We start from the raw sequence: 25,956 nt of genomic DNA on the forward strand, positions 1-25,956 counted from the left end.
TTTTTCTTTTTCTTTTTCTTTTTCTTTTTCTTTTTCTTTTTCTTTTTCTTTTTCTTTTTCTTTTTCTTTTTCTTTTTCTTTTTCTTTTTTTGTTTCGACAAATTCTCAATACTTCTTTAACACAGCTAACTGATCATTTTAGTAGCTTTGTCTCTCAAGGATTCTCTATCTGCACACAGTAGGCAAGAAATAAGAGTTTGCTGTATATGTTGGATTTACCAACCTTCATGAGGTCTATAGCATCAGCATTTCCCCCCCTTTTTTTCTTTGCTTTGAGTCTGGAAGCTCAAGCACTTTGATAACATATCTGTGATGTATGGGGTAAGGGCAGAAAAATGCAGAAGGATAATTGTAAAGGTAACCTGAGAGAAGGTAAATCTATAGTAAATCTGTGAAAGTAGTGTTGGTGCTTGTGTGTTTGTCTGTTCATATGTATTGATGTATGTCCATGTCAGAATGTAGAGTTCAAAAAGGAAAAATGAGTTAGAGAGAGAATCACTCCATATCTAGGACAATATAATTCAATGTCAGAACTGAATGTCGCTAACACAGACTACTAGAACTTATGAGGAGTGAGACATAAATTTGAAAAAACCTGCAACATTTGAAATGAGAATGTTTTTATAAATTATGTTTAAAATGCTTTCTATCCTTTGTGTTGTGTTTGAAAGAGTCCCACTGGTATAATTAGGTCTCCCAGCATGACACCAGAGTGCATCGCAACACTGAAGTAAATAGCCTGAAGAGTATTGCTGTAGTGCAAAAGAGGTCTTCCACTAGATGAGAGGAACACATTTTGCTACATTTTCATATGAAGTCATGCTGTTCAGCATGCAACTCTTGTTCCTACTTGGCTCCTTTGGTTGACATGAATCCTGCCAATCAGAAGAATATATATGCCTCTATTGGAAAATGCTATTTTTACTGATAACTTGTTCTGTAACCTTCATTTTGAACAGTATTCTCAATCTTGGGTGAAGAAAATGAGCAGATTATGTTGTTAGTAATGTGTGTTTCAAGATTCCACCATGAATATTGGATCAAAAAATGACAGATAGTGATTTAAATATCATTCAGAACCATGTCAATTTTTTTACAAAAAGCAATGCTCTAACTTCAAAATGTATTTTGATTCTGACATTTTTATAAAAGTAGGATTTCAGAACAATTAAAAATTCTCATTTTAAGGAAAAATAAAAAGGCTTAGGCTTTGGCCTTCTAATATAAAGCACTCAAAAATAATTTGAAAATAAAAAAATCTGAAAACACTGAAACAGGATGTCTCTTACATTATGAGAAAGCTTCGTTTCTATTCTTTTTTTCAAGTCAACTTCTGTCAAAATTGGCAATTATTTAAAAATTCTGTTTTTTACAGAGAAGTTTTGTCTGTGCATGTGCAGAAAGTCTGTTTCATTTTCAGAAATAGAAAACCAGCTGGGGCAAGTGAAGAGGCAGGAAGGACTTTATCTCCCTAAAGGAGAAACTCTTGTGCTTGCTTCCTGTTTTCAAGCACAATGACAATCTGCTGTTTGTCAAGTTTATTTACAGAAGGAAGATTTTAGAAGAGGATTACTTTCACAAGCAAAAAAGATTTGGATGAGCTCTGGAAAACCTCTGGAATAAGGAATTTTGTATGGCTAGAAGCCTAAAGAAAATGAGTGGACAGGTAGTTTGCTCAGACAATAAGGCTCCAATGATTATGCAGGCATACTATGGAGACGCCCCTGCTGAAGAAATAAGTAAAATTTTAAGTGAGCTACAGAAACTGAGAGATGTTAAACTACCTTTTTCTTTGTGAGCAGATTGTTCTCTCTAGACAGTAGGCTGTGCTTAGGCAATGAACTGGACACATTATGCAATAGGAGCTAGATGGTACCACCCAAGCCCAAAAACATTGGACTCACCATCAAGGATCTCATTACCACATCAGTTGGATGACTTCACTTCTGACTACTTTGTATACAAAAGGCAGGGCTAAATAAGGTTGAGCTACAACTCTCATATTTTGATTGTAAAACAAATCTACCTTGGAAGCTGAAGGAATTTCAACTTCACTGCAAAGTGAACTTTGCTCGTTTGTGCATGACCACAGTTTAGTGGAGCTTTCACTAGACTGCTCTTCCTTTGATGCAGAAAAGGACAGGAGGTTGGTAACATGAAAGATTTCATAGAGCAAAGGAAAGGAAAGAGTAAAAGCAGAAAAGGAGCAAGTGTCAACAGGTAAATAGACAAATGATCTAACACTAGGAGTAAATGGCCATTACTGAGAAAAAAAAATGAAGCCAACTTAGAACAAATAAAGAACCTGAGGAACCAGATTCAATAAAAGCAATAACACAACAATGGGGAATTAGAATGGAACTTAGAATGTAGTTCAGCCATATATATTGAGAAGAAATATCTAAAAAAGGAAGAAAAAAAAAGAGCTGATGCAAAAAGGTGACATAAAAAGGACATGTAATAAATAATTAATTTTTATTTTTACTAGTCTACTGCATTGATATGAGGTGAAACTTAGGTTCAGTTGAAAACATGCTGTCTTATTTTTGTGTATATTGTCTCAGAAAATGTCTGATTGAGAAGTCAGCTGATATGCCAGCTACTGCAAATGGGTACTGTGCCTTGAATTTCAATGTCCACTGATCTCCCATGCAGGAACCACAAACTTTACACCACTGTGGTGTACATAAACAGTCACTGCAACCCCTGCTAATTTGACCAAAAGTAAATTGTGAGAGATGTAAGAAAGACAAGCATTAAAAGCAGATTTCAGAAATACAAGATGCTATTTCTATGCAGTTTTTCTTTAGAAACTGTCTCATTTATTTTGTAAACATTATGGGGAAACAATGCTTATAGTTTTTGTGTGTGCTGCATTTTGAAGGTTTTGGGGTTTGTTTGATGTTTCCTTTTCGATGACAAAGAAATCCCATTTTAAACTATGTTATCAACACTTGCATTAAAGAAGTAACTACCTGCTAATGATTATCTCACTACATAGAAAGGTGCAATGTGACTAAACTATAATCTGACCTGTCTATAATCTGTCTAAAATGCTGCATTTTCCAGTGAATATAATACATATACTGCTGTAACATAGTTTCAAAATTTGAACTAGAAAAGAACTGCTAAAACTGAACAAAGCCTCTAGCCCTCATCCTCCTGCTGTTCAATACCTTGATACAGTAACTTAGGTTTCCTTTGGCAGTAATTGTAACTGTGAAGTGCATCAGATACCCTGCATGAGAATTTGAAAAGCATTATACATGCACTAACAAGTGGGAAACAGTAAAACAAATTAGGAATAATTTGAAGGATTGGTGGATGAACAACTCTAAGTTTATTCTTGTGTGAAGCTCCTTTTCCTCCTTCTCACCATAAAGTCTTTTACTCTTTCCTGAAATAGTAATACTGGTGCAATCAAATGTCAGAGATGAAACAGAGAAAAGAGTAGTCAGACTCTTTTAAGTGTTAATGTAGATTAGCTTTTACATTGCATTTTATAGTGAATAAAGAGGTAAAGTATAAAGTGATCTGCCGTCCATAATAAACGAACTACATTTTAGAAATCCTCTTCATTTTGTTCAATATTCTGTACATACTTGCAATTAGAAAACACACTTCTTTTAAGCAGAACAAGTGTCTACAGTCCATGTTTAAAAATTAACTGAACCCCAAAATTAAAATAATCACTGAATAATCCTCAAAATTTCTATTCAAAATAATGATGAACCTCACCAGTACCATGTTTCTGGGCCTGAAGGTGCTATACATATGGTAGGGTTGTTCCAACTAGAAATAGTGTCTAATGAAATCAACATGTTGAAGGAGCAACAAGTAATTCTATAATATGGCACTTAATTACATTGGTTAATCCTAATCTGACCACAATGCTTTTACAGAGTATGTGGAAATGGGCCAGCTGTGGGACCTGGCAACTGTTCTCCATGACAAGTTAATCACAAGTCCACTACTTGCTTCCTTTTATAAGATGAGAGCTAGTATTTTTCATCCTTTGCCCCATCTTAATTTCTGGAATACTCCAACAGAGAGAAAAAACTTTCAGCTGCTTTTATGATAAACATAGGAAGAACTTGTCCCTTTGATCCCATTAGATGAAGCAGTAGTTCATAAAGGTTGCAGCATGATTATCTGTTGGTTAAAAATCTCTATTCCTAGCCAACAGTTCCAGAGAAGGCTTTAGTTCTATTTATAATTTTTTATTTAGAAAATAATTCATTAATCATAGGAATAATATTCATTATTAGCTCCCTTTGTTCATGTAGCACAACTTTAAGGCACTTTCTGCTTTGCCCTTTTCTCAAAAGAAGTTACTTGTGGTCCTCCATACAATTTGTAAAGTTCTCACTTAAAAAAAAGAAATAAAAAAGCAAACTTAAAATAATACCTTCCTATACTGTTATTTATTTTGCAATGCAACACATAGAAGTTTATGAATTATTTTTTTTTTGGATAAGGAACAAGTTATCTTTCTGTACTTATTTTTCATTTTGTCCTTTTCTGAGCTCAGCTTCTGCATTTACTTATTAGCTTTGGATTTCTATTTATGAAAGGGAACTAGAAGCTTACTCTCATTTAAGTTTTCAAAATTTGTCTGTAATGTGAATTAATAGAAACCTTTAGGGAGTTTCTACCTTTTGCCAGCTCTGCAAACAGATGCATTTTAGAATGACATGTGAATCTCTATTATGACCATGAGAATGTAAATAATTATTTTTAACACTATAGGCTGGTCCTATATTTATTTTACTTGGAGTCATCTTTGTCATCTGTGGGAAATCCTGCTTGGATAAAGTTTGTCTCTTTAAACATTAATACAACTGTGGAAAATAGTAATTTTCCATAAAAATGTAGTTAATGACGTTATTATGGTAACCTCAAATTTGCATTATTTTATAATATGTGATTCATGAAAATCTCTTGCTTCTGTAATGTTTAGATATTGTGATGTCATTTGCGAAAATAACAATAAAGACCTATAATTTTGAAGAGACATGGAGTCTAAAGCAAAGAAAAGGAAGCAAATTTCAGGGTTATTTCCATAGTTTGCTTTTTAAAATTACATCAGTTAAAGTACCATTTTTAGACAAAAGCAAAACACTACTAGAGATTGCATAGGTATATAAAAGTAAATACAGATGTATTTATATATATGTGTGCGTGTAGGTACATGTATAGAGATAGAATATTAACTAAGGTCACTCATGGGACTCTTCTATTATTATTATTTTTAGACATTTTATTTATCTTCAAAAGTGTTTAAAGGTCTTGAGAATAATCTGTCAAATGATTCACAGGCAGAAGTGTTCTGCTAAAGACTTTTCACAATGTTGGCAAATCAATTGCAAGTGCGTTGGATATTAACTGCAGGATTACGGTCACAGTAAATGATGCACATCATGGGGACAATCTCATTTGGACATATAGATTTGAAAACTTCTGGTTGAGAAAAATTAAAGGTGTTGATTACAAATTACTTGGTTGGGAAATACTCTTAAAAATACCTGAGCCAATTTCAAAAAGTTTAGACACTGGGTTGATTAGATCTCAGCAAAAATTAATTTGACATATGCATTTAAACAGTTTGTTTATCTTCCTTAGGTAGACACATGTTTCCAATAGTCAAGGAGTCTTTTAAAATCATAGTCATGAAGTCAGTAAGTATTAGTCTTCTAGACCATGAAATATAAGATTATTTTTTTTCCTTTCCTCTCTCTTAACCACCTCTGTGTGCTAAAGAGATGTCTCTCCTTTAGGTGTTATTTTTTTTTTCCGCAACTGTCACATATTTTGACTTTATGAGGAAATAAACCTTTCAATTTTTTGTTTACACCTCCAGTATACTGTGTACATAGCCTTATTTATCACAGGTTATTTTTCATTTGCCTTAGAGCAGAATGAAATAACTGTTATTAAGTTGGCTTTCTGACAGGAAGCTTTGATGAGAATCTAGGGTTTACTGACAGTTAAATGCAAGATATTCATGCATGTGTACATACTTCAGAGGACATTAAGTTGTTTTGTTCTGGTTTGATGGGGGTTTTCATTTGTGTGAGCAATATATTTTAAAAATGAAAATACGAACAACTTCTATAAGAAATAAAACTAATACTTGTACAGATCTTAAACATGTTTGATCTTAATTTCACAGTGTCTCACATCTATGAGGTTGTAGGAAAAAGCTATTCGGGAAACAGTTCTCAGGCACTTGGTGAGATAGTAGATAATAAAGTAAATGTGAACATCAGGATTGCTGCCATTGTGAAAACTTGCAGATGTGCATTTTGCAAGATACTGAGAACAATACAGTGATTTCCAAGAGAAATGCGGTAACCCATCTTGTTCCACATACTTAGTAACAGATGAGTATCAGTGGGAATAATACAAAATAGTTTTCAAATAGGCAGGACTTAGACATCCAGGATAAGGTTTTTTTTTTCCTTCATTTTCTTGACTCTGTGAAGGGTGTGTATAGTACAGAAAATTTCCAAAATTACTATATGATTGGCAAAAAGAAAAATACTGTTGGATAACAGAATTAAAGCTGATTATTTATTGGACTAAGAAACCACAAATGCAGTAACTGTCATTTCTATAATTCATCATCTACGTTGCTAAAAAATTGTAATAAATTCTCATACTTACTTTAACAATTTAAGTTTAAAAATGTCATGTTTATGTAACATATATTTACACATATCTTTTTGTATATATACATATAAGCACATTTTAAGTGATAAATTTACTTATTTATTAATACTGTATCCATTATGAGCAGAGATTTCATAGTCCTTCTATTTCTGTAAAGAACTATTTTATCATATCTGTTAAAGCAAATAGTTGACTTCTTGGGGACAGGTAATGTTCCTTTTCTGATCTTCCTACTCTTAGGCTGCTGGTATGCTGCGGCTAAATCATTTGTAACAGAAGTGGTTCTAATAATTAAGATTCACATGAGATAAAGGTTTCATTTTTCAGTGACTCTACTAAAACTGAGGATTAGGTTGGAGGGGGATAGCTCACAAAAAGAGCTGTACAGGATAAACAAAGAGTTGAGTCTGGACCTTTGTTTTGTTACAGACTGATCCGTTTGACGAGACTACTACCTCTTTGGAAGATTGAAAATTATGTCAAAACATCTTTCTGTACATTTTACTCTGTGTTTAACGATTAATTACTTTAATTTATATTGTGTTAGAAAAAATATGTTTTATCATGCACCCAAATATGATGCATTGTATCTTATTTATATATTTTAGAGATAGTTAGAAGTTATAGAGAAATGTGGTATGCAAGAGCAAACCAAATCAAACCAAACCAAAACCACAGAAACGACCCTAGCATTGTGTTTTACTTTTAAAATACATGCATATATGTGTTAGTAGGATTAAAAAGAAAATACAAAAGTAAATCCCTGAAATTTTACACTTAGTTCCATAATGTTAGCAACTGAAATGTATATTTGAGCATTCAGAAAGCTGTTTTTCCTTTTATAAACAACTGAAAATATTCTGTGTTCAGTAGATTAGACTAAGTGAGCATCCCAGATATGCTCTGATTTAACAAAATTATTTAACAAAAAAATAATAAAAAAGAAATTATATTTCTCAATGTAGTTTGTAAATATCTTTTATGGTTATATATAAACAATTCTCAAACAGGTTTACCTTATATCTAGTTAATTACAATTCTTGACTTAAATCTGTGTGAACAGCCTTCCCAGCCAACTACAGAACCAACAATGAGAAATACCATTCTCAAAAATCATTTAAATGAAGAGCAAGAATTTTTTCAAACAGCCAAAACTGCACAAAGGACTTAATTACATGGTGTCAGGAAAGAACCCTGTGCATCAACGTGATATAAATCGTGACATTAACATTAGCACTTTTAAGGCAAAAATCTGTCCTTAGATGACAGATTAACTCCTCTCCGCTACTAACCTGTTTAATTTAATGTCTGCCATATTTTAGTTTTAAAGAAGGATATAACATATGTATGCCTCTATTTGACATGTTCCTTCTGATAAAGACACAAGTGTTCCTAATATCAGTGCTGTTAATTGGTGCCAGTCCTTAGTACGAGCTGTTCAATTGCTGCAGGTTTCAATATAGTCCCATAAATGTCAGAAGGGGCTCACTGCAACTTGTATACTTTTTCTCAAAACAAGGAAGATTGTTTGGTGGCTGGTAGCTGCAAAAGCTCACAAGGGAATAAATTAGCTATCTGTAAACTGGCATCATGCATAGGAACTCTATTTACTGTGGCTCTGAAAACAGGTTGCACATGGCTGTGAATTGTAACACGTTTATATCAAAGGACGTGTAAAAGTGTGTATATTCATATCAAGAGGTATACATATTGGCTGAAGCAACATGGCTGTTCCTTAATAGCTTCAGAATGTCAGTGAGATTTTTAGTTTTCAGATGTGAAGCCATGAAAGATGAAAGGACCTTATCAGAGGGACAATATCATTGTATCAGAGGGACAGCATCTCTAATGATGCAAAATGTATCCCATTGTATTGCACTGCAGTATGAGCAAAAGTGCTGATGTAAAGAATCCAGGTCCACTATGCTTCTGTTCAGAGATTATAGTGTTATAGCTGAAAATCTAATGAAATAAAATTAAGAAAAATTGATACATCAAAAAATGTTTAGTGTAAGTATGGGACAGGAACTTTTAATGCTAATTCCAGGCTCTAATTTAGAGAGGTGCAGGTCTCTGGTTATTTTGTTTCTGGGAGGTTTTTTGGTGTATGTGGTTTTGGGGTTTTTTTTCCCATTTTGTTTTGTTTTCAATGTACACAGATAATGAAAAATTATAAATTTTTTGCAATAAAGTAACCAGGCAAACAGTATTGCACTGAATCATTTCAGAGTGATATAAAGGGGAGGCATATTTAACATAGTCGAGGCCTGAAAATTCCACTTGGCAAGGAAACTGTCACTCCAAGGCACTGCAATGTCCATTGCTGTAGTAGCTGAACACGATAAGACATATTTATGATGTAGAACTTTTCTAGTCTTCTACTAGTTGGTGGGAATTTAAGAGTTTGTGGTCAGTTTAAAGATGCATCTCCCAAGTTTAGATTAAACAGCTGACAAATCCTGAAGTCCCATAGAGTGCTTTAAAAGTCACCCATCCTGCTTACTAATTGCTGCATTTGAACTGCTGTCATCTTATTTCTTCCTACGAGAAATACTTTAGACCGGAACATAAGGAAGGGTCAGCAGGTGGAGGTCTAAGGACGCTCACAGTAGGTCGCACACTGACAATGAGTTGACAGTGGCTCAGTTCTCACAGGACAGACATATCTATGTTTTTCTATGTTAACAGCAAACACTAGCTACTTTTACTTGCTGACAGCGCATCTACAAAACACCAATTTCTTATAGCACCATGAGTGAGCTGTTACTCACAGTGAGTGAGTAAATGATTCCGGTTTTCCCATTGTGCTGTCTCAGAATTGTGGTGCTTTAATAAGAAACCAAACTTCCCTCCACCTCCCTTCAAAAAAAAAAAAAAAAAAATAAAAAGATTAGAGGGATTTGGAGCTGAACAAAAATAGATATGTCAAGTGATCCTTTAGCTGAAGTTTGATACTGCTGGATGAAAGAGTTTCTCCTGCTTTTACCTGCTATACATTCCACACTCTTGCCACTTCCCTAGCACCAGCTCTGGCATTTAACCTCATGTGATCTGAACCAGGGAACAAGAGTAGCAGAAAAGGACCTTGAGCAACCCACTTTTATGATGATTTAGCTGCTTAAACTTTCTTCTTTTGAGTTCACAGAGACAGTGGAAAAGGCATAAGACAGAACACCTGGGAGCAGAGAGACCAAAAGGAGAAAAAGAGAGCCATTTCTTTTGTCTCTAGCTTGAGATCTTATCTGCAATATTAAAATGTTCTGTAAATCTTAAATTTGTAAATTATTTGAATTCTTCAGAAGCACTACATTGAATCTTGTTAAATCTTATGTTCTTCACTTTTCTGAATTTTCGGTGTCTCTCAATTTTTTTCAAGTGTGACATTAATACATTCTGCATAAACTTCAAAGAAAAGATGGTATTTCTGATGACTTATCAGAAATTTCCCAAATTTTATAAACATGATTTATCTACTTAAATTTCCTCTTTACCTTCACAGATATCAAGCTTGCCTCCAGCAAGCTGTGGGATAAGATGCAAAGATTAAAGGGACAGGGTGCTAGCAAGGGTGACTCAGAAGTGTGCCAGCTACACTGGAGCACACTTGCACTCCTACAGAGATAAGACATGGACTCTGGAGGTAAACAGAAGCCAAGAGGGAAACACCGGTGAAATATCTCAAAGGAATTCAGTGATGTTCCTCTAGGAAGGCAACGTGCTTGACAGCCCAGACGAGGTTCCTTTAGAGCAATGCAGGCAGCATGGGCGAGAAATAGGAGGAGTTGAAAGCTGCCATGCTACTAGAACCTAGCCGCTATTACTGAAACTTGGTGGGATAAATTCCATTATTAGAGTGCAACTATTGATGGCTACAGGCTGCACAGAAGAGACAGGGGAAGAAGTAGAGGGGGAGGTATTTTTCCCTACATAAAGAAGTGGATTGAGTGTGAAAAACTGTTTCAGAAGAACAGCCATGAGCAGGTTGAAAGCCTGTGGTTAGGAATCAGAGACCAAGGCAACAAATGGAACCTTATGGCTTACGTCTGTTGCAGGTTGCCTGATCGAGGGAGCCTACTGATGAAGTCTGCTCGCTCCAGCTACAGGAGTCCTCCTTCTGGAGGATTTCAACCACCCTAACATCTGCTGGGAAATTAGCATGGTAAACTGTAGGCAATTCAAGAGACTCCTCGAATGCTTGAAGGATAACTTTGAGTTTTGAGCCAGGTAATAGACAAGTCTACCAGAAGGGGTGTGTTATGGGTTCTTTTGGACACCAAGGAGTGAGCTAATTAGGTACATAAAAATCAAAGGCAGCCTGGGCTGCAGTGATCGTGTCTTGGCAGAGTTTGCAGTCCTGAGGGATGTAGGTCAGGTAAGGAGTAAAGTTAGGCCCCTGAACTTTAGGAAAGTATTTTTCCAGCTCTTCAGGAAGATAGTCAGTGGGATCCTGTGAAAGGCTGCCCTGAGGGACAAGGGAGTGGAACAGAGCTGGCAGATCTTTATGGAAATATTCCATAGAGCACAAGAGTTAGCAATTCCCAGGAGCAAGAAACAAGCGAGGAAGGCAAGTGACCAGCATGACTGAGTAGGGAACGGCTGGTCAAACTAAGGGGAAAGAAGCAAATGCACATGCAGTAGAAACAAGGACAGGTAACCTGGGAAGAGGATAATGATGAAATACAGTTGTGCAGGGATGGGGTGTGGAAGTCCAAGACGAAGCTGAAACTGATCTTGGCAAGGGACGCAAAGAATAACAAGTAGGGCTTCTAGGGACGCAAAGAATAACAAGTAGGGCTTCTACAGATATGTTAACCAGAAAAAGAAGGTCAAAGAAAGTTTACCCCCACTGATAACACTGGTTAACCAGTAACAATGGATGAGGTAAAGGCTGACATACACAACTTTTTTGCCTCAGTCTTCAAGGATAACCACTCTTCCCACATGTCTCGACAGAATGGATAGTAGGATGCGGACTGGGGAAGCAAAGTGCTTCCCACTGTAAATAAAGATCAGGTTGACCAACTGAGGAACCCAAATATACATGCCTATGGGACCCAGTAAGATACATACCAAAGTCCTGAGGGAATTGGTTGATATAGTTGCCAAGCCACTCTCCATGATATTTGAAAATTTATGGCAGTCAGATGAAGTCCCAGGTAACTGAAAAAGGGGAAACATTGCACCCATCTTTAAAAGGGGTAGAAAGGAAGACCCTTGGAACTACTGACCTGTCAGCTTCATGTCTGTGCATGGGAAGATGATGGAGCAGATCCTCCTAGAAGTTATGCTAAGGTATATGAAGGACAGAGAGGTGATTCAAGACAGCCAGCATGAATTCATCAAGGGCAAGTCCTACCTGACCAAGCTAGTGGCCTTCTATGATGGAGTGACTGCATCGGTGAACAAGGGAAGGGTTACAGATGTTATCTGTCAGGACTTCTGTAAAGCCTTTGACACAGTCCCCCACAACATCCTTCTCTTGAAACTGGCAAGAGATGGATTTGATGGGTGGACTGTTTGGTGGATAAGGAATTCATTGGGTGGTCGCATCCAGAAGGCAGTGGTCAATGTCTCAGAGTCCCAATGGACATCAGAGACAAATGGTGTCCCTCAGGGGTCTGTACTGGGACCAGTGTTATTTAGTTTCTTCATTGATGACACAGACAAAGGGATTGAGTGTACCCTCTGCACACTTGTAGATGACACCAAGCTGAGTGTTGCAGTTGACACATCTGAAGGACTGGATATCATCCAGAGGGACATGGACAAACTTGAGAAGTGAGGTCATGGGAATCTCATGACTATTAACATTCCAAGCGCAAGGTACTGCACCTCGGTTGGGGCAACCCGTAGTATCAATACAGGCTGGAGGATGAACAGATCAAAAGCAGCCAAGAAGGACTTAGGGCTGCTGGTGGATGAGAGGCTGGACATGAGCTGGCAACGTGCACTTGCAGCCCAGAAAACCAAAAGTGTCCTTGGCTGCATTAAAAGCAGTGTGGCCAGCAGGGCGAGTGAAGTGATTCTGTCCCTCTACTCTGCTCTGGTGAGAACACACCTGCAGTGCTGCAACCAGCTCTGGGGCCCCCAGCACAGGAAGGACATTGACCTGTTGGAGCAAGTTGAGAGGTGGGCCACCAAATGATTAGCACGATAGAGAATGTCTTCTCTGAGGAAAGGCTAAGAAAATTGGAATTGTTCAGCCTAGAGAAAAGAAGGCTTTGGGGTGACCTAATTGCCACCCTCCAGTACCAGAAGGAGGACAACGAGAAAGAGGGAGAGAGAATATTTACAAGGGCATGTAGTTATGTGACAAGGGAAATGGTTTTAAAATGAAAAAGTGTAGGTTTAGACTAGATATTAGGAAGAAATTCTTTACTGTGAGGATGGTGAGAACCTGAAACAAGTTGACCAGAGAAGCTGGACCAGTCCCTGTGAGCGTTCAAGGCCAGGCTGGATGGAGCTCTGAGTAACCTAGTGGAAGGTACCCCTGCCCATGGCAGGGAAGGGGGAACTAGATGATCTTTGTGGTCCCTTCCAACCCAAACCATTCTATGATTATATGATATACACAATATATACATATTAGTTTTTTATGTGATTGCTTATATTATATTTTAGGTGTTTATTTTACCTTCAGTTGGTAACAAAAAATAATAGTAGTTGTAAATGGATATTTGAATATTGCAGAGAGTATATACATTGATCATGAAATGAAGACCATGCAGGGACATCCTATCACTTATGTAACATCCAGCTTGAAATCAGCAGAGCTGTATGAATTCAAAATAACCTCTTTAAAGTATCAGAGATGCAATAAGTTGCTTGTTGAGTAGACATCCTTTTTACTAAGAAAATACTATCTGTATTATATACATAGATAAATGTATAGACAAATGATAGAATAATTTAAAGCAAAAATACTTATGATCTAAAGAAGATTTCTTTGGTGTTCCAATGGTTTTCTTTTATTCCCTGGACATCTGAAGTTCTAGAGCACCGCGTGATACTACTATGAAAGAGTTCTGCATCCTGGCAAATGTAAAATCCTTCTATACATTTTCCTAATAAAAATGTAGTGCAAGCTTATTGTAAATAAAAATTCTATACATGTCCTTAACAGAATGCGTAATTAAAATTGAAATTAAAAAAAAAAAAAACAACAAATACTCCAAAGTTCTTGGAAAACATCCTGGAAACATGCAAATTTTTAGCTATTTAACAAAAAGAGGTTTATGACTTTTTCACCTTTATGGTTTAAAGAAAATGTTACTGGTCATTGAACTCTTATTTTATTTTTTTTTTTATTTTTTGAGGGGATTTTTTTCTTGTAAGAAAATAATAAAGAGCATAAATTAAGACAAAAAATCTGCTTATAAAAAGGTTAACTGTATGCAGATTCTAACAGCTTTAGAGGTTTTGAAATTCTTTAATTCTAGTGGCAAATAAAAAACAAATATAGGAAGTATTCTAGCTACTGGATTTATGCTGTCATGCCTATTTTGACTAAAAGGAATTCTAATTTTATATTTTAGTGGCAGAATGTAGAATATGAAGTTTTTGAATAAAATATTTATTTGAAATATATCTTTATCTTAAAGCGAACTCAATAATTCATTTTAAAATAGAGTGCAGATTAACAATTAGCATTTTGAAGTTTTGCAAGTTAGCAAAGTAGTTTTCATAAGCTTGTGTCAAAGACAGTCATTCATAGCTTCTTTTTATAAACATCTGAAACCAGGGAAAATATGCAGAGGAGAAAATATAATTATTTCCTGCTGAAACATGAAAGATGAAAGCTGCCTCCCTTTAGTTGTTTATACACATCTGTAGATTAATGGTTACTGACATAAGCAAATTCAAAAATAGAAAATGTGATGGTTACTGCATTTGGCTCAATTTCTTTCTTTTTTTTTTTTTACGGTAAGGCCTACTTGTTCTTATAAGATCTTCCTATACAAAGGAACAAACTGTTCTTGAAAAATATGTTTATGATTATGTGATGCTGAAAACATGATGTAACTAAAAATAATATCAGAATGGAGTGTAGTCTTACTTAAATGCAGTAGTAGTTGTGATGATTATAGATTCCCAAGAGATACTATAGAAAAAATGAACAAATGATGAAAAATGATAATAGAGAATTCTGAGAGAATAATTGTATAATTGTTGTTTCTGTATATACTACTGTGCTCACAGACAATAGCACAGTAAGAAAAATGGTAATGTTAATACATTTTACCCTGTGTGTTTTACTGCAATTTCATCTCCCTTTTCTTCGTATATATGTCTTTTATATATGTATATATATTTTATTTAGAGTAGATGTTAAATACAAAGCCTGTTTAATCTTGCTATAATCCTGTATGCCTGAGATAAAAATGGCCATATTTATATTTCATATATAACATTCTTGCATCAAATCTCATTGATCAGCTAATTAAAACCTCTTGTATTCTATTTTCAATAAAAGCAGTGTAATGGAAAAGTTACATGTTCTAAATTTAACCATTTAAAATAAGCTCCTCTATACTTAAGCAAATCTTGTCATGTAGAAATCCTGAACTATGTTAGATGTCTTTGGTTAGATCCATAAAATCTAGAAAGAAGCAGTTAAGTCTGAAGAAATGTTAAGTTAAATTAGACATTGTCCCTTCTCTTAATAAGATAAATATAAAGATTAAAAATATGTTGTGAAGTATTTTAACTACATGTTAAAGATGCTTAATGAGATAAAAATTAACAAAGAAGGTACAGAAGATGTAATATTGATCCTGGTGCCCAAAGGGATTGAATTCTACAGGACACCTCATTGCTAACCTCCCTTTTTAAAAATTTCTTAATAAGTGTTTTTCAACATGAAGTGTGATGTTAATTTTTATTTTATTTTATTTTGGATTTTTTTAGCAATTATGTTGCACTTGGAAAAATACTTGGACCATAACTTACACTCATGTAAACCTTGAAGATGAAATTAGTAGATTTTAAGAATGATCAAGGCTGTACTTTTCCTTCTACATGAAGAGGAAATTAAAAGATTATTCTCATGATGCAAAATATGTATTTAGCTTCTCTGAAGTTTTCAGGGTTTTTGATAGGCAAATCAGAATAGATCATGCTTCAAATCCACGTATTCTTCATTGTGATCAAGATTGTACTTTACAACATTAGTATTCCATCAATTTAAAATGTGAATGTTTTTTGTAAATTTACTTTCTATATTATGTTTTGATTAACCTTTATGAGTCTTTCTTGACTTTTTTTTCTCCATTCTTGGAATTATTTTTTATTGAATTAATTTACAAAGTCTGATATAAATCTCAGGATTCTTCCAGTCAACTCCAGTATTCTTCAAAAATATATCTATAGCAGTTATTACCCTCCAGTTCTTCGGTACAGTAGATGTTTTTAATGAGAATTCCATATGATTGAGTTTTAGAATCTTTTAAACTAACTTTCTCATTTAACTTTATAAGTTAATATCACTGTGAACGTTTAATGTGATCATTTCCATAACATTTATCTGAAATGCCACTCCAGTCAGCCCAGTTCAGTGGCTTTGAGTGTTTCCAGTACTAAATTTGCTACACATCATTTTAGGTAAATGGTGAACTGGATCCCATTTAGACATAGCAAGGTTAGTTTATTTATAGCTTGATGGCTGCACAAACTAGTGCGCAAATAAGCATTTGTATTTCCCCCAGGCTTGAATAGGTTGTGCTGAAAATCCATGTTATGCTTTCACTCTTCTTACAACCAAACTAGTTAAACATGACTGAGATTTGCTCATTGGTACTGAAAATCACACATTCTGTCAAAGGTGTTGATTTACCATTTTCCCTTGTGTGCTTTAGACATACTTATTCCAAGAAACAGTCAGTAACACACTGAGAAGTACATAGTATGATATGTAATTTGAATAACAGATATACATGCAGCTGGAAACATTGCTAGTGAAGATTCCTCTTCAATTTATCAATCTTAGTGACATTTCTCTGAGTTTTCATAAATATCTGCTGTCGTATTTGTTGGACTTGGCAAACATAATAAATATAATAGTCAAGAAAAAAATTGCATTTTGAGACAGAAAATTGGGAAGAGGTAAAGAATTGGAATAAACTGGGATTTTCCCACAGATTTTTGACTTGTTTATCCTGAGTATATCTATTTCTTAAAATAGTAGTTTCTTCCTCTTTCTTTCTTTCTCTTTCTTTCTTTTTCTTTCTCTTTCTTTCTTACTTTCTTTTGCTTTTCTTTCATCTTTCACTGTATTTTCTGTCTTTTTCTTTCAGTTGCACTTTCACAGCAGCAACAGCCTTAATATGCATTGCTCAATCAATAATTTTTCACTTTGTTCTTACTTCATGACTTGGCAGCCAGGAGAGCCAACCGTGTCCTAGGGTGCATCAAGCACAGCACTGCCAGCCAGTCAAAGGAGGTGATTGTCCTGCTGTATTCTGCAGTCTCATCTCAAATAATGTGCAGTTTTGTGTGTCATCATATAAGAAAGAAATTAGAAAGACAGAAATTAGCATATTTGGACACCATTAGAGAGGTGTCCAAAGCATAGAAAGGAGGGTTATGAAGATGGTGAAGGGCCTTGAGGGGAAGTCGTATGAGGCACGGCTGAGGTCGCCTGGTCTGTTCAGCCTGGAAGAGAGGAGATTGAGGGGAGACCTCATTGTAGTCTTCAACTTCCTTGTGAGGGGAAGAGGAGGGGCAGACACCAATCTCTTCTCTGTGGTGACCAGTGGTAGGACCTGAGGGAATGGTCTGAAATTGTGTCAGGGGAGGTTTAGGTTGGATATTAGGAAAAATTTCTTCACCCAAAGGATGGCTGGGCACTGGAATAGGCTCCCCAGGGAAGTGGTCACAGTACCAAGCCTGACAGAGTTCAAGAAGTGTTTGGACGATGCTCTCAGGAACATGTGATTCTTGGGGCTGTCTCATGGAGGGCCAAGAGTTGAACTTCAATGTCCCTGAGATTCCCTTCCAACTCAGGATATTCTATAATTTTATCATTCCATGACTTAATTACCACAACTCTACAATGTCAAATTCAATTTTAAATTCTACAGTACCAAACAAACTAAAAGTTTGGCCCGTCTGCCTTAAAAAACTAGAATTTAGGCTTCTATTTAAGTTGCTTTCTCCAGTTATAGCATTCACTTCCTTATCTGGAAGAACAGAATAAAGAGACTCCAAGAAGGAATATATATGTGCATAATCCTTATTTACTTGTATGTACATCCTGACTCTTGAATTAGAATTCTTATGACTGACTTCAGCAACATAGAGTGTCTGTTTCTAGAATGGACTGGTCTGGATTTTGATTCTTATTCTCTTCCACTTAAATAAATTATAAAACTACTTTTACTCATTCAAATTCACACACTAAGACTTCCCATTCCAGTGTAGTTTTTATATCCCTAAATGGAAATGTCGAGGAAAGAATAACTCATATCTCTGTTTTTGCCTTCATATTGGAAACCAAAAGGCATTTTTTATTGTTTATATCCTTTTTCCCGAGGAAAAGGATATAAACTCTTCTTCACAGTATAACTCACCTTTACTTGGGTCTTTTGTGGACACTTTCTCAACTTAAAGTACATATACTGTCATCCTCATCATCAAATATAGACATTTCATAGACTTTATATTTCTCAGGCAGTGCCAAAGCATTGGATTTTATTTGGTTCTCTTTTATTCATGTGTCTCTCTAATGAACTCGAATTAAGTGATAAGGTTAAACATAGCCATCATCTTTTCTGTCCAATCTCTTCCCAGAGAGTTCCTTCCTTAAAAATATATTTCAAATTACATATGACAGGTGTACTGACAAAATTTTTCTTTCAGTGATTATCAGCAGAGAAAACTCTGAATGGAAAGAATTTCTCTATTTTCCATGTATCTTTAAAAGAAGCATACTAAGACTCTTCTCATTACACATAGTAGTGTAGGTGTTCCCTTCTCATTATTATAAAATAATATTTTATTGCTAAAAAATAATTTCTAAATATACAATATTTTATTTTTATAAAATATTATTTTATAGCATCACAATTATACAATAAAATCCTGTTCTGTTTTACTTCTACTGCTCTCAGAGATAATTATTAGCTTCTGGAAATTATTTTGCAAATATGCATATTAATCGCAAGAGTCAAGGGGTATTTTATTATCTCTCTTAACAATGCCATCATCCTGGACTGATTTTGCAAACCATTACAATAACTCATGTCAAATAAATAACTCTTGAGAATTTATCTGTAATTGTTTTCCTTAGCCTATGTGTTTTATGTTTACTCATCTTTTCAAAGAGACTGTCTCAGCTGCAAGAGAGTGGAGCACTTAGGCAATCATGATAACTTCTGAAGAATGTGTGCTGGTGAATATTATCTATGACTTTTTATATTTAAACAAAACTCAGATAATTACTTTTCCTTTTATGATATATTTCTCAAGGAACTTCTAATGTAACTCCACATTTTTATTTTTCGGTGCAGTAGTTCTAAGTAGCTGTAAGTTTTTACCCATGAAGACAAATATTTTTGAGACAAAACCAGTTTGTTCTCTGGGGACAGAGTTCATATGGTATCAAAAAAGTCATGACCAAAAAGACAAATTCATATTAAAAAAACCCAAACACTACCACCACGAGAACAATCAATATTGATACCAAAGAGAAAAAATAATTAAAAAAATACATTTGTAAGAATATATTTTGCATCATTTTGATATATTAATTGATTTACATACTTAGATGTTTAAAGTTGTCTGTGTCTAAAGGTACAGAAGTTTTTCAAAGCTTATACTTCAAAATACAAAGGTGATACATTTTATGTAAGTGATATTCTCAGGTGCAACAAAACTGATAAGACAACCGTATATGCTACATTTCCTTGATGATTCTCCTGGTCTTAAAAGAGCAAAGAGTAGCTTATAGCAAGGAAATAGGATTAAAAAGTGGATGAAGATCAAACAAATGAATAAAAGCAGAAACTAATCATTTATGATATGTTACTGGCAACAGAAATTGTTCCATGGATATTCAGAGAAGCTAGTAGTAAGTGTCTCAAATAAAATTACTTATAAGTTCCAAATCAGCTCAAACACATTTGTATTTGACATAAGGATAAGTTTTTACCTACCGACTCCAGACATCTCTGGAACACTGGCGGTGTACATGTCCTTGGTGAATTTTGGTTCATTGTCATTGATATCATGGATTTTAATGATAAATTCAGACTCTGGCTCCACTTGTCTTCCAGTTTTTCTGTCTATAGCCTTGGCACGTAGCACATACAGGGACTTTTCTTCTCTGTCCAATTTCTTTGCAGCATGAATATCTCCTGTATTTTCATCTATAATGAACAGACTGCCAGCCCCATCTCCTGTTAATATGTATTTTAAATTTCCATCTCCTTTATCTTGGTCAGTGTGTAGCTTCAGAGAGGTAGAAAAGAAGAATTCTATAAATATATGTATTATTATTACAGACCAAATAATTCAGGATATATGAATAAGTTTGTACAATCTTGACTATAATTGGGGTCAGTAGTGGTTATCTTCTGTTTCACTGTTGGAAAAATTGAAAATTTTAGACTCAGTCATACACAAAAAATAGCTCTTATCAAACTCGTAAGGACACAGGAGGATGTGTTGGAATAGTATTTAATTAGAATATATTGGAATAGTATTTAAAATGACCAACTTAAAACAAAAACTTATATTTCTTTGAACAGTCTGACCAGAAATGACCAGAACTCACCTTTTTGAAGATGACAGGGGGTGTAGAACTCCCAGGTAAATAATCCTTGCCTTGCCATTTATTGGTTGCTGATAAGGCAACCAGTTAACTTGAAACAACATAGAAGAAATGGGTTTTAAGGATTAGAGCTTCTGAACTTCCACAAATCACCTATAACCATTCTGATTTAAGTAATTTATGTTTCTAGTTGTCTTCCTTTCATTTTTTTTTCCTTTAGGAACATCTTACCTCAGTTAATTATTTTTTTCCTTCTAGTCCTCCCCACACAGGAGAAATAATTTTCGAGAACACTAGGAGGTAAATTTTCAAAGGATAAAGAGGGGTTTAACAGTCCTTTTCCTACTCCATCACTTGTTAAGGGTTCAAAACACTGTCACTGTGAACTTACAGGCACTGGTTATTTTTCCATATAGCACCATTATGAAAAAGTGTCTGAAACCGAAGACAAAACAAGCCACTGAAGCTGACACAGGCACTGGAAATTCTCACATAATGCTCTTCTTCAGAAGTCTATTCTTCTGATTTCATTTGCAGGGACACACAGTCCCTTTTTTGAGCTTCTGCAGGATGCTTTCCTTAGATATATGCTTATAGTCACATCTGGCCACAGATCAGTGACCTGAGTGTTTATCAAATGTGGACAGAGCATTATCCCAGCATTTTTTTACTTCTATGAGTAGAAAAATATAGTATATCATCAACCTGAGAAAATATCAGTTATCAGTATCAGAAAATACAGGATCAGTAAAGGTATGACTCTAAATAGTCACTAGATCAGTAAGTTATTTTTGCCACATTTTGCTTTGTTTCTACCTTCCTGCCAGTGTTTGCCTCATGAGCCATTGCAAATTTTTTATTACTCTACCTATCTGAAGAATGATTGCAATGGATTTTGTTCAAATTCTTCACTTTAATTTTTTCCTTTATTTTAACATTGTAGCATAACACTAGTCACCAAATATTATGTGGTTGTTATTTTGGGCTTCCAGAGGTAAGGTTGGATGGGATGACCATCCAGTTTTAGCACTTAGCATAATCAGAGTATATATGTAATAAATAGCTGTGAAAATTATTAAGGATTGCAAACAGTGGGTTGAAACAGTTATACACAACATGCCTTTAGCACTCAAAAAAAGATGTTGCTATCAACTTGCAGCTCTACAGGTAATACAGAGAAAATAAACTTCAATACCTTATGGGAATCTTGACACACAATACAGAGCATTAAGTAATCAGTTTCAAAGTTCATGAAAAATGTTTGATTCTTATATTCATATCTGATTCAGCAAAAAAGGGTAGACATGTCAAATACAAAATATGGCATATTTTTTTCAGTCAGACGATTTTGTCTTGTGTCACACAGGACAATTTCCTGTTCCTCAGAAACAGTGCACATTCCTTCTTGTTGAGATATTCCTCACCTTGTGACCTAAGCATGGTTTTATCTTCTTTCTTGAGTTAGAAGATTTTTTAAAATGTGCAAATAAGAATCAGATCTTTAGGACTGATGAGTACCACCTGAACTCAGCTTTCTCATGAAGACAAGTCAGCTTTTTTTTGAGTCTTTAAAATGTCCAATTATTTGTTACAATGCCTTTGTTTTTATGTGCCTCCTTAACATGCTAAGCCAGCCAAGGGTTCAGCCAGAGTAAGAACTGTGCCTAGGGACACCATGAGGGATCAATCCCATGGGTAAGAAGAAGGGAAATAATTTAACATAAGGTTTAGGGAAGTTGGAGCCTCTGAGAAAATAACATCCTTTCTCAACACTTAATATAAGGAAGCATTTCTTGATTTTCACACTATGAGTCATCACTGACTAATCAGCAATTTATTAAACTGTTTATAGCACTAACATTAGTCATATACATGCTTACATTATATAAGTTCTCAAAAGTTAAGTACTTGTACATTCATTACTGAAGGAAAATATTGCACAGTTCTGAACTGAGAAACAAAAGAATGTGGTAGGGAGTAGAATGAGATTTTTAAATTCGTCTTGATTTAGAACAGAAAGCTAAATTCTTTATTTAAATAGGCATATACAGTATACATGGAATTTTATGAGAAATAATAATTACATAATATGCATTTTATTGGAAATTATATCTGGAATTAAATTTTAATGTGGTAAAGTGTGGTAGTAATGTATTTCATTTTTGAAAACCTTCTAAATGTTTTTCCCAGGCAGTTCAGCTGCCTAAAGAATCTTTCAGAGAACATAACTTAATTTGCAGTTAGCACAGAGCTGGTCATCTGTTAAAAAGAGGTCCTATATAGTAAAAGAATACAGATGCAGATGAGTATCAGGCTGTGAATGTAAATACTGTTAGCTTGGCAGTCTCATTTTGACTGCTTAGATGAGCAACTCTGCTTGTATTCCAGGGTCAACAACATCGTGAAAGTGACAACAATAAGCAAGTAATGGGAGCAATGATCTTTTCTGTGCTAACAAGTGGTTCTGACAAAGAAATCACATCTGTCCAGTGGCATTCCTTTACCCTGCTTTTCATAGACTCACGGAGATTAGGTTAATTTATTTTATCTGTCTTTTCAAACTAACTACAAAGATGTCAGCTGGTTCAAACTGTGATGTGGATTTTAAGCTTCCTACTTATCTCATGTTTCTATGAAATGATAAAAAGGATTTTCAAGCATGATGAAATTGTGAATAGATAGTGATTTCCTAAGAATTAAGAGTTCCACCTCTTATTCCCAATTTACTAATAGAAACATCACAGAAAGTTGAAATGGTTTGGTTTACTCTACATGACCTTTTTTTCTCTGTTTGGGGTGGGGTAGGTTAGCAAGCAAAAACCCTACATGGGTGGAAAAAAGAACTTGTCAAATATTTCCTTTCTTATATCATAAATTGTTCATTCTGCAGATCAGAGAAAGCATGAAGCACTTTAAAAAATGGTAAAGAAAAAAACCAAAACAACAACAAAAATACCTCAAATCCAACTGACAAAGAAAAAGCCAAACAAACTCAAACAAAAGTGGGTAATATATTGGATCAGACATTATAAATACATTGAGTACATAGTCACCACTCTAATAACAAATGCCATCCCCATGAATTAATTTGAAACATGTTGGAATGAAGACATAACCCAGACGCACTGCTGAATATCTGGATTTCTTTATTATTTTTCACATATTTCTCTTTCTATAGTCTTCTGTGTAGCTGGCTAAACAGTTCTCAATACAACTTTTCCTGTGGATCATCAGAGATAAAGACATTGCTAATGTTTATGGGAGTGATGATTAGCTATTTCTGTAACAATATATATATGATAAATGTGGGCATACTTATAAATGCTCTCTCAATCTTTTTTTTCTTTATTTACGTAGGAAAAATGTTCATCTCAAATTAGCCTGCCTATTCAGTTTTGCAAAACTGAATTTTTACGTGATGTGATAACTGAAATATTAATGTTCTTAAAAATCTTGACATAAATTTACATGGGTCACTGTTACTGTAATTTCCAATAAATAAATGAGTAAACAAGCAGCAGATTATCTCACAGTTCTGTAGCATAATGCTATTTTCCCTAAATCAAATACCTTGCTCCTTTGGCTTACACTTCACCCTTATGAAGTACTCAATATTTGTCAACAAAAGGTGGTTATAGCACATAACTTCTTGGTTTCAGAAGTATTTCATTTGACTATGCATTCTATCTGAGCCTAATTCATGACTTCCTTCAAAACTCTTATTATTATACACCATAGAGAAGATATCATCATTCTTTAGAGCAAAAATATAGCTCATAAATTATCAAGTTCAGGAATTAGTATGGAATGGCAAAACAAAATATAAAGGAAAAAGAAAAACTGTTGCGTTAGAAAAAAGTTTCTTAAAGGTCAGTGTGTAAGAGTACTTGACTGTTTCTTATCAATTCAATTTTAAATTTAAATTCCTGTAAACTCTACAGCTGATCTTTCTCAGCTCTTTCTAATAAATAATAAGTCTTTTCAAGTTAGGTAGACATATAATCAATGGAAGAGGGGAGAATCAATGAACATAGTTACCAAATTATATAGTGATATGAATGCTTTTTCTGCATTTAGAAGCAAGAAATTGCCTGACATCATTTAACTTTCATTTTATTTGCAGTTCATTTCTGTACAACTATTGTTGCAGAAGAAAAGGAGAACAAAGAGCAAGAAGAGCTACTTATCACTAGCAAGATTGTTATGAATAAATACAGTGAAAACATTTATTTGCTGCCTAAATTCAGAAAAGAGGTATAATCTCTCTTGTAGAGAGGAGTGAGGGGAAGGTAAAGACATAAACACATCAGGAGAAGGTACACCCATGTTTATGTTGTGGTAGACACTCTACTAATGTTTTCAACTTAGGTGGTTTACATCCTGCCTCTGTATCATGGTACAGAAAAAGGTTTATTACTTCAGATCTCTTACCTTCACTGCCTCCACCCACACAGTTGTCTCCAGCAGAGGAATCCTGACACCCCATGTTCTATTTTCCTGTAAATACCTTCTAGTAAGTGTGAAAAATTTTCTTTCCTTACTTTTAAAGTGAAAAAAATATGCTGGGGGGTTGTTGTGGTCAAATGAACTCTTTTTAGTGGCACTAAATTGGCATATCTGCATATTTTAATGGGAGATTAAGACCATGCTTATTTCCACATTGTTGTGGTGAAACTGCTACCAGAACACAAGTCAACCTCTCCAAGGGTATGTCAAAGAGTCAGGACTGCTCTGAGCAGCAATCACAGTTAGAATGCGGATGCACCTTGAAGGGTCAAATGGTGCAAATACAGAGCTTTAAAGTCAGAAGTATTGTGCGGTTTTTTTCAGATGTGTCAAAAATTTACCAGATAGATAGGCAGGTGATTGAAATATGATCTGGAGGACAAGTGAATTCTTGAGTATGCCCAGTCCCAGGCCCAAACATCTGAAACTCCAAACACTGTAGTATCCTGGTCACACAGAAGAGTAATTGGAGGTTCCTATCTGTCTTAGCTATTTTGATTTGTTCTTCTTAGACCGTGACAGGGAGGAATGAGAAGAAGATGCAAAACTGGGTCTTTTCTTGGCATGGGGAAGCATTTCTGGATAGATATCCTAGATACACTTACAGTGTGTTACCTTTCTTCCTGTATTCACTGTCAAAGACATTGCATTGTATATTGTGCAATACTGTGCTTGGGTGTTCATCCTTACTTGCTCTTCAGTGTTGCACATAAGTAGAAGTAAAGAGTTCTTTGAGCAAAAGTCCTACAAATTGCATTAGACAATTTTAATGTCCTCACAGTGTTTGTTAACTACATCTCGTAGAAGTATTTTCATAATATCTGTAATTTGCTATGATAATTTAATGGGATTAATTATTTTTTTATTACATCTGTGTGATGGAATTTCTAAGGAATCTGCTCTACAGCAGTCTTTTCTGTTATTTCTTTCCACTTCCAGCAGTAAATTTAGATTGTATTTGTATTTACATGAAACACTGAAAATGTTAATGGTGAGTTTGTGAATACCTG

The 25,956-nt window shown here is 34.9% G+C and overlaps 1 protein-coding gene across 1 annotated transcript in view; it reads right to left on the reverse strand.

Annotated features, from left to right (window-relative positions):
• CDH9 (cadherin 9) overlaps positions 1-25,956 on the reverse strand; it is a 99,789-nt gene that overhangs the window by 27,066 nt on the left and 46,767 nt on the right. The window contains exon 3 of the mRNA XM_017809392.1: positions 19,824-20,118. Within this exon, the coding sequence (XP_017664881.1) occupies positions 19,824-20,118 (295 nt within the window). The remainder of the gene's footprint in view (positions 1-19,823; positions 20,119-25,956) is intronic.

The sequence above is a fragment of the Lepidothrix coronata genome, unplaced genomic scaffold (assembly GCF_001604755.1).
Source record: "Lepidothrix coronata isolate B3197 unplaced genomic scaffold, Lepidothrix_coronata-1.0 Scaffold26, whole genome shotgun sequence".
NCBI lineage: Eukaryota > Metazoa > Chordata > Aves > Passeriformes > Pipridae > Lepidothrix > Lepidothrix coronata.